Source organism: Heterodontus francisci, chromosome 3 (assembly GCF_036365525.1).
Source record: "Heterodontus francisci isolate sHetFra1 chromosome 3, sHetFra1.hap1, whole genome shotgun sequence".
NCBI classification, from domain to species: domain Eukaryota; kingdom Metazoa; phylum Chordata; class Chondrichthyes; order Heterodontiformes; family Heterodontidae; genus Heterodontus; species Heterodontus francisci.
This window is the reverse complement of record NC_090373.1, coordinates 29,063,683-29,072,785: the sequence shown is the minus strand read 5'-3', so window position 1 is coordinate 29,072,785 and position 9,103 is coordinate 29,063,683. Positions and strand designations below refer to the sequence as shown.

The following is a 9,103-nucleotide window of genomic DNA, read 5'->3' as shown; positions in this document are numbered from 1 at the left end:
ATGAACTGGTATACAGTGACACTTGGAAGGACCACTTGAAACAACTGTGGGGCTGTTTGGAATGTTGCAGTCGGCTAATTTGGTGATAAAATTCAAAAACCAGAATGCCAGACTATTCCGATGGAGGTTACTATTACAACCTTATCACCTAAAGATTATCCTTATTGCAGGACAAAATAATGTGATTGTAGATGCTTTATCTAGAAGCTAACCTTGCTTTGAGTTATCCAAGTGCAAAGATGGTGCAAAGCAGAACTGTATTAGCTATTAGAAAAGAGAGTGACTAATATGAATGTGGAAGTGTGTTTTAAAATTTTATCATTATTTATTTTTTCCACACTTGGCAATGAGACGCATTTCAAAATGGCATTTCATTCCTCCAAGGATGGAGGTGCCTCTGTGTTTTGTTAAATATATTTTTTGAGGATTCATTTTTGAAAGATTGAAAAAATTTTAAACTTTGGGGTTTTCATAGGGGGTCATGTAAAGGCCACCTGACTTTGAAAAACAGTCCCTGGAAATGTTTTTTGAAAGGGGCACTGAGAGGTGTTGAGGAAAACAAGCCTTTCCAGGAAACCACTTGACTCCCAGCTCAATAAGCAACAGAGAACTTTGGACATCTGGAGAAGTTGTTTATAAAGAAGTGACAGGACAGAAGTGATGGTGGTCAAAAGGTTGACCTCCTGTTGTCAGTTTCGCTTTTGAATTGTTTTGAGTTGGAGTTGAACTGTATAAAAAGGAAGAGAACTTCCAAGGAGAAAAGAGAATTCCCAAGGAAAGAGAGAAGACCACAACCCAGGTCGGCTTTACAACACCTCTCTAAAAGACCCTGAGAAATCCACTGTGTTAACTCATCTCATGTCTTTGAAGAAAAGCCTGCTAAGCTAATTCTCAATGCCGCCTGAAAAGAACTGTTCTAAAAGATCCCAGTGACCTGTCTAGTCGGAGACCAGACTGTATGCCAGTTTTGGAACACAACATATATCATCTGCTGTTTCAAGAATGAGCAAGCATTCAGCCCAAGTGTTTTTGTCTGTAAAACAGAGCTCTAAAAACAAAAATCCCTTTATTTTTCTGGTTAACCGGTATATGTATGTGCGTGAAAGGCTAAGGTAAAAAGGGAACTTTCATATTTCAATCTGTGTTTATGCTCTACTTTATTACTGGTTAAGACTTGTTTGTTATAATAAACTGATAATTTTGTTGTTTATTAAAGAAACCTGGTTGGTGTGTTTTACTCTGGGATAGAGTATATCATTGACCGTATTAGTAGTGGTGAAAAATGTTAACATATGTTGTGACCCGTGGAGTAGTGGAACTAGAATGAACAGTGCACTCCTCCCGCCTCGGTCGTAACAGAAGAGATAGCAGAGGCACTGTTACACATATATATTAAATATCATTAGAAAAAGGAATAGTGTCAGAGGGATGGCAACTAACGTGATTCCTGTATTGGAAAGGGTAGATAGAACAAGTCCAGGGAGCTATAGACCAGTTCGCTTAACATTAGTGGTAGGAAAGATAATGGAATCCTTACTTAAAGGTAACTCAAAATATAATGCAGAATAGATTTTAAAAGGAAAAAGGAAAAGAAAAAGTAAACAAGGTAGATGTAATATATTTGGGTTTTCAAAATGCCTTCGATAAGGTACTGCACAGCACACTCATGACTAAGGTCGAGTCAGGTAGCAGAATGGATAGTAAGCTGGCGACAGAACAGAAAACTGAGAATAGCGGAAGGTGGGAAATGGTATTCCACAGGGATCAGTACTGGCACCACTGTGGTTCACAATTTACATTGACAAGTTGGACTCAAATTGGAAATACAATTTCAACATTTGTGGATGACACCAGATTAGGAGATGTGGATTCCAGAATGAGCATGTAATTGGCAAATGAATTTCCATATAGATAAGTTTGATGTGGTGCATTTTGATAGGAAGAATGAAGGGGCCACATACTGCTTGGGTAGAGTCTAAATTTGGTAGAGCAACAAAGGGATACACAAATCACAAAGTACCAACATAGGTTAACGAGGCCAGACAGAAAACCAAACCAAGCACCGGGGTTCATTTCTAGAAAGATCACAATCATTACAGCGCAGGAGGAGGCCATGCGGCCCATCGTGTCTGCACCGGCTCTCCGAATGAGCAATTCACCTAGTGCCATTCTCCCCATAACGCTGCACATTCTTCCTTTTCAGATAACAGTCTAATTCCCTTTTAAATGCTTCAGTTGAACCTGCCTCCACCACACTCTCAGGCAGTGTATTCCAGACCTTAACCACTCACTGCGTGAAAAAGTTTTTCCCTCATGTCGCCATTGCTTCTTTTGCCAATTACCTTGAATCTGTGCTCTCTCATTCTCAATTCTTTCACAAGTGGGAACAGTTTCTCTCTATCTACCCCTGTCCAGACCCCTTATGATTTTGAACACCTCTATCAAATCTCCTCAGCCTTCTCTTCTCCAAGGAAGACAGTCCCAACTTCTCCAATCTATCTTCGTAATTGAAGTTCCTCATCTCTGGAACCATTCTTGAGAATTTTTTCTGTACTCTCTTCAATGCCATCACATCTTTCCTTAAATGTGGCACCCAGAACTGGACGCAATATTCCAGCTGAGGCCAAACTAGCGTCTTATACAAGTTCAACATAATCTCTTTGCTCTTGTACTCTATGCCCCTATCAATAAAGCCCAGGATACTGTATGCTTTACTGACTGCTCTCTCAACCTGTCCTGCCACCTTCAATGACTTATGCACATTTACACCCAGGTCCCTCTGCTCCTGCACCCCGTTTAGAATTGTACCCTTTATTCTATATTGTCTATCCATGTTCTTCCTACCAAAATGAATCACTTCACATTTCTCTGCATTGAACTTTATCAGCCACTTGTCTACCAGCTTATCTATGTCCTTTTGAAGTTCTGTACTCTCGTTCTCAAAGTTCACAATTGTTCTAAGTTTTGCATCATCCATAAACTTTGAAATTGTGTCCTGTACACCAAGGTCTAAGTCATTAATATATATCGGGGAGGGCAAGAGTCCCAACACTGACCCCTGGGGAACTCCACTACAAACCTTCCTCCAGCCCGAAAAACATCCATTAACCACTACTCTCTGTTTTGTGTCACTCAGCCAATTTCATATCCATGTTTCTATTGTCCCTTTTATTCCATGAGATATAACTTTGCTCACAAGTCTGTTGTGTGGTACTATATCAAATGCTTTTTGGAAGTCCATGTAAACCACATCAACAGCATTGCCCTCATCAACCCTCTCTGTTACCTCCTCAAAAAACTCCAGCATTAGTTAAATACTATTTCCCCATAACAAATCCATACTGACTTTCCTTAATTAACACGCATTTGTCCATGTGACTATTAATTTTGGCCCGAATTATTGTTGATAGAATTGTAAAGCAGAGAACAAAGAACAGCACAGCACAGGAACAGGCCAAGTTATATTAAACTTGTATTGAACCTTGGTTATTCCACATCTGAGAGTACTGTGTACAGCTCTGGTCTCCATATTACAAAAGGGATATAAAGGCACGAGAGAAGGTGCAAATATAATTTACAAGGGTGTTGCCAGAATTGAGAGGTTATATCTATCAGGAAAGACTGAACATACTGGTGCTCCTATCTCTGTCAAAGAGAAAGCTCAGAGGTGACCTGATAGATAGAGGCTTTTAACACTGTCAAATTTTGATAGGATAGATGTAGAGGAAATGTTTCCACTTGTGAGGGGCGTTAAAAACTAGAGGCCATAAATATGGGGAGGTGGTGGCTAAGTGATAATGTCAATGGACTAGTAATCCAGAGCCCAGGCTAATGCTCTGGGGACACAAGTTCAAATCCCACGACAGTAGATGGTGAAATTTGAATTCAATTAATAAATCTGGAATTGACCATGAAACCATTGTCAATTGTTGTAAAAACCCATCTAGTTCACTAATGTCCTTTAGGGAAAGAAATCTGCTGTCCTTACCTGGTCTGGCCTACATGTGATTCCAGACCCACAGCAATGTGGTTGACTCTTAAAATGCCCTCTGAAATGGCCTAGCAAGTCACTCAGTTCAAGAGCAATTAGGAATGGGCAATAAATGCTGGCTGAGCTGGTGACACCCACATCTCACAAACAAATAAAAAACATAGCCAGTAATAAATCCAATAGAGAATTCAGGTGAAAGTTTACCCAATGAGTGGTTTGAATATGGAACTTGTTACCACAAGGGGTGGCTGAGGTGAATAGTATAGATGAGGGGAAGCTAGATCCACACGAGAAAGAAAGGGATAGAATATTCTGATAGGGTGAAATGAAGAAGGGCGGAGGAGGCTTGAGTGGAGTATCAATAGCACCATGGACTAGTGTGGAGAAATGGCCTCTTTCAGTGTTGTAAACTGAATGTAACATTAATTAACTTGCAGAATGGGCATGAAATTGGCAAATGAGTTTCAATAAAGACAAGTTTGAGGTGGTGTATTTTGGTAAGAATAAAGAGGCCAAGTATTCCTTGGAAAACGAGGGGCTGAGTAGGTAAAGAAGCAAAGGGATCTAGAGATACAGAGACACAAACCACAAAACGTAGTGACGCAGGTTAATGAGGCCATAAAAAAGCAAACAAAGCACTGGGGTTCATTTCCAGAGGAACAAAATTTAACAGCATAGAAGTTATATTAAACTTACTGAACCTTGGTTAGCCCACATTTGCAGATTACTGTGCATTGTTCTGGTCACCATATTATAAAAAAGGATATAGAAGCATTGGAGAAGGTGCAAAAAAGATTCACAAATACACCAACACTAAGAGATTATGCCTATCATGAAAGATTGAACAGACTGGGGCTCTTTATAAAAGGTTGAGGGGTGACCTAATCTTTAAAATTATGAAAGGGTTTGATAGGGCAGACATACAGATGTTTGCAGTTCTGGGGAGACCAAGACTAGAGGTCATCAATAAAAGTCACTAATAAATTCAATAGGGAATTCAGGAGAAACTTCTTTACCCAGTTGGTGGTTGGAATATGGCTGTCACTACAAGTAGTTCAGACAAACAGATGTATTTAAGGGAAAGTTAGATAAATACATGAGGGAGAAAAGAATAGGTGATGCTGATAGAGAGGGGTGGGAGGAGGATTTTGTGAAACATAAATACTGGTATGGGACAGTTGGGCTGAATGGTCTGATTCTGTGCATCTCACCTTTCATGACCTCTGGCCCCAAAGCAGTTTACAGCTAATGAAGTTTTTTTTTGCACTGTAATTATTGTTGTAATGCAGGAAATGTGGCAGTCAATTTGTGCAATGCAAACTCCCACAAACAGCAATATGATATTGACCAGATATTCTTGTTAACTATGTTGATTGAGAAATAAATATTAGCCAGGCCACCCCAGTTCTTCTTTGAATAGTGTCATTGGATCCATGGGATTTTTTTTTTACAACCACCAGATAGGCAATAAAGGCCTCAGTTTAACAGATCATTGGAAAGACAGCACCTCTGACAGTGTAGCAATACTGCATTGGCACTGCCAGCCTAAATTACGTGCTCAAGTTTATGGAGTGTGGCTTGAATCCACAATCTTCGAGGGAGTGCTATGTACTTAGCGACAGTTGATGCATTCAAGTCAACTTAAATGAATAACTGATAAAAAAATAAAACGTTTGAGAATAAAATCTCCATCCACATAGTCCTTTTCTATATTTCCCCCAGATAGTTGTCCCTGTTAAATGAATAAAACGTTTAAACGCAAACGTCTGGATTTATTCATTGTAGTGTTGTACTGTCTGACTAAATCCAAGACGTTAAGCACTTTTTAACAAGTGTTTTTGTCCAGGCATAAACATCACCTAGTAAACAATTCATTGATGTTTCCGAGTCTTTTTCACCTCATCAGTTGGTCGGGCTCAAGCATTTTTGACAATTCACGCGACAAGTTCTGAAGAAAGATCATTGACCTGAAATATTAATTCTGTTTCTCTCTCCGTAGATGCTGAGTATTTGCAGCATTTTGTTTTAATGTTAAGTACTTAACTGCTTCAAGTGTTAATGGTGAAACCATGTCATGTTTATAACTTATCTGTGTTTTAGCAGCAAACCCATTGGAAACAAAACGTGGCCTCTGTGAATGATGGAAATGCCTCCTCTGAAGAATAAGGTTCTCTCTCTGTTAGTCTGTTCACTTACATTGTTAAAAATTCTCTCTTAACATCTTCTCAGTTCTGATGAAGGATCATCGACTTGAAATGTTAACTCTGTTTTTCTCTCCACAGATGAAGCCTAAACTGCTGAGTATTTCCAGCATTTTCTGTTTTTTATTTCAGATTTCCATCATCTGCAGTATTTTATTTTTGGTTCTCTATCTTGCTGATGAAGTGAAAGTAATTGCCATGCTAACTGGGCCGAAGGTTTTCCACACATCCAGGGTGAAATCGCTGGTTTGCTGTATCAGCAGCTTTATCTTTACATAAAGCTTTGTGCTGAACTGTAATGTGTAGATTGTATTGAAGCAAATGAATACATAAACTTTCAGTTATCCAGAACTGCATTTTTTAAACCTGGACTGTAATCACAATCCAGTTTGAGACAACGTTAGAGATGAGATGGCTGTTCTATGAAGAGAGGTGCGAGCAGAATGCGTCTTTATTCTCCGGAATTTAGAAGAATGAGAGGTGATCTCATAGAAACATTAAAAAATTCTTTAAGGGCTTGACAGGGTAGATGCTGAGAGGCTGTTTTCCCTGGCTAGAGAGGCTAGAACTAGGGGTCACAGTCTTAGGAGAAGGGATTGGCCATCTAGGAATGGGATGGAGAAAGCGTTGTGAATCTTTGGAATTCTTCACCCCAGAGGGCTGTGGATACTCAGTCGTTGCATATATTCAAGGCTGAGATCAACAGATTTTTGGAGTCTAAAGAAATATAGGGACCGGGTGAGAACTGGAGTTGATGTAGATATACTGCAACGATTCTGTTGAATGGTGGAGCAGGCCCAAAGGGCTGTATGGCCTACTCCAGCTCCTATGTTTCTTGTGCTCTGATGTTAGATACTTGCCAAACTTGCTAACAATTAAAATGAATAGAACAGTTAAATGAATAAAAATACTTGGCAAAAGCAGTATTCATTAACTTTTCCCTATACTAACAAGTAAGGGGTGTTCTGAATTAGCATTTATCTAAACTTTAAGACCTGTCCTCCGAAAAACTTTCAGACCCACAAGGTTCAAAAAGGATTAACCAGCTGGTAAAAAATCTAAACACAAAGAGGGGCCTTGGGTTCGAGAACTGGATTCCCAGCGCCAGAGATGGAGGGGCCACAGGGTGGACACCCAGCAGGAGACACCACTGGGTTACTGGCATCACCTCCAGGTTAGAGCCGGAGGCAAAGTCTGATGGGCCCTTAGGAAAGAGAGAAAAGGAAGAAATGAGGGAAGAAAGTGAAATTCAGATGACATCGGGATAAAGAAAAACAAAATGCATCTACATAGCAATCGCCTTTCATGACCTCAAGACATCCGAAAGTACTCAATAGCTAATAATGTACATTTGCAATCACTATTGCAATGCAGGAAATGCTGCAGCCAATATTCACACAGCAAACTCCCAGAATGTGCAATATCAAAATGACCGGAACACCTTGGCCCTTCCAACAGTGTGTGTTGCCAAAGTCATGGGAGTAGCTGGCAAACATGATGGTCCTACAAACAGCACCTGCAGATCTTGTGTTTAATATTTTGTCTTTCCTCCCCTCACTGTCAGCGTTGCTGCACAGAGCCCTCACTGTCAGCGTTGCTGCACAGAGCCCTCACTGTCAGCGTTGCTGCACAGAGCCCTCACTGTCAGCGTTGCTGCACAGAGCCCTCACTGTCAGCGTTGCTGCACAGAGCCCTCACTGTCAGCGTTGCTGCACAGAGCCCTCACTGTCAGCGTTGCTGCACAGAGCCCTCACTGTCAGCGTTGCTGCACAGAGCCCTCACTGTCAGCGTTACTGCACAGAGCCCTCACTGTCAGCGTTACTGCACAGAGCCCTCACTGTCAGCGTTACTGCACAGAGCCCTCACTGTCAGCGTTACTGCACAGAGCCCTCACTGTCAGCGTTACTGCACAGACCCCTCACTGTCAGCGTTACTGCACAGACCCCTCACTGTCAGCGTTACTGCACAGACCCCTCACTGTCAGTCTCACCGTTACTGCACCGAGCCGTCACTGTCAGTCTCAGAGTTACTGCTCAGCCTTCCTCACTACAGTGGAAATAGACAAACATGTCTCTGCAATCAGACTGCAATTGAACATCGGAGATTGTGAGTAAACACCACTGTGTAAAAAGCAGTTTTAATTGCTCAAGTCTGGCACAGCTGCACCATCCGAGGCATGAAATCAAATTGGTCACCCTGAAAAAGCAGTGGGTTTGCTGGTGCAGTTCAGAGAATCCTTTACATACAATAAACATTTAACAGTGGCAGATCTCTCTGAACCATACCACAGAAAGGAGGAAGGAGAGTGAGACAGTCTCAGGGCAAGGCTTTCTCTCACATATCGGGCCTTTGATAAAGTTCAGCTCCAGTCTGAAAGCTCCAGCCTGCATTGACGGTGAGCCTGTGGCTCTAGAGTGAGAATGGGGGCTTTCGACAGAGACCAGAGAGGATATTGCGCTTCACCGCTTACTTCTAGGCTAGCTGGCCTTCCTCTGGCTTGATTTACTCTTCTGCCCTTTCTTTTTCTTCTTGGTTTTCTTCCCCTCTGCCGGCTTTGCCATGATTCCAATGAACCCCTTGGCCAGCCGTGGTTTCTCCTCCACTCGGACCCTGGTGGTTGTGTCCCACGGGCTCCTTGCTCGGGCCTTGGCGGCTGTGTCCTTCTTCACAGAGTGGTTGACTCGAACTCTGCGTCCTTTCAGCTCCGAGTTATTGAGCTTCAGGGCCAGAGTTACAGCGTCCGTGCTCTGCAACAGAAAGCAAGATCTTTGATGATGCACTTTAAACCCTGCCCTCTCCGCACCTCCCCATTTTTTTATTGGAGTCTTCCTGTGCAATCTGTAACAAATGAGCCATTGGCCCTTTCAACCATCCCACCCCGAGGATGATTCACTCTACTTTTCCCAACATT

General features: G+C 41.8%; 1 protein-coding gene across 1 annotated transcript in view; it reads right to left on the bottom strand.

Annotated features, from left to right (window-relative positions):
• Positions 1-8,313: 8,313 nt before the first annotated feature.
• rbm34 (RNA binding motif protein 34) overlaps positions 8,314-9,103 on the bottom strand; it is a 32,594-nt gene continuing 31,804 nt past the window's right edge. Inside the window, exon 10 of the mRNA XM_068020487.1 lies at positions 8,314-8,939. Within this exon, the coding sequence (XP_067876588.1) occupies positions 8,670-8,939 (270 nt within the window). The 3' untranslated portion in view covers positions 8,314-8,669. The remainder of the gene's footprint in view (positions 8,940-9,103) is intronic.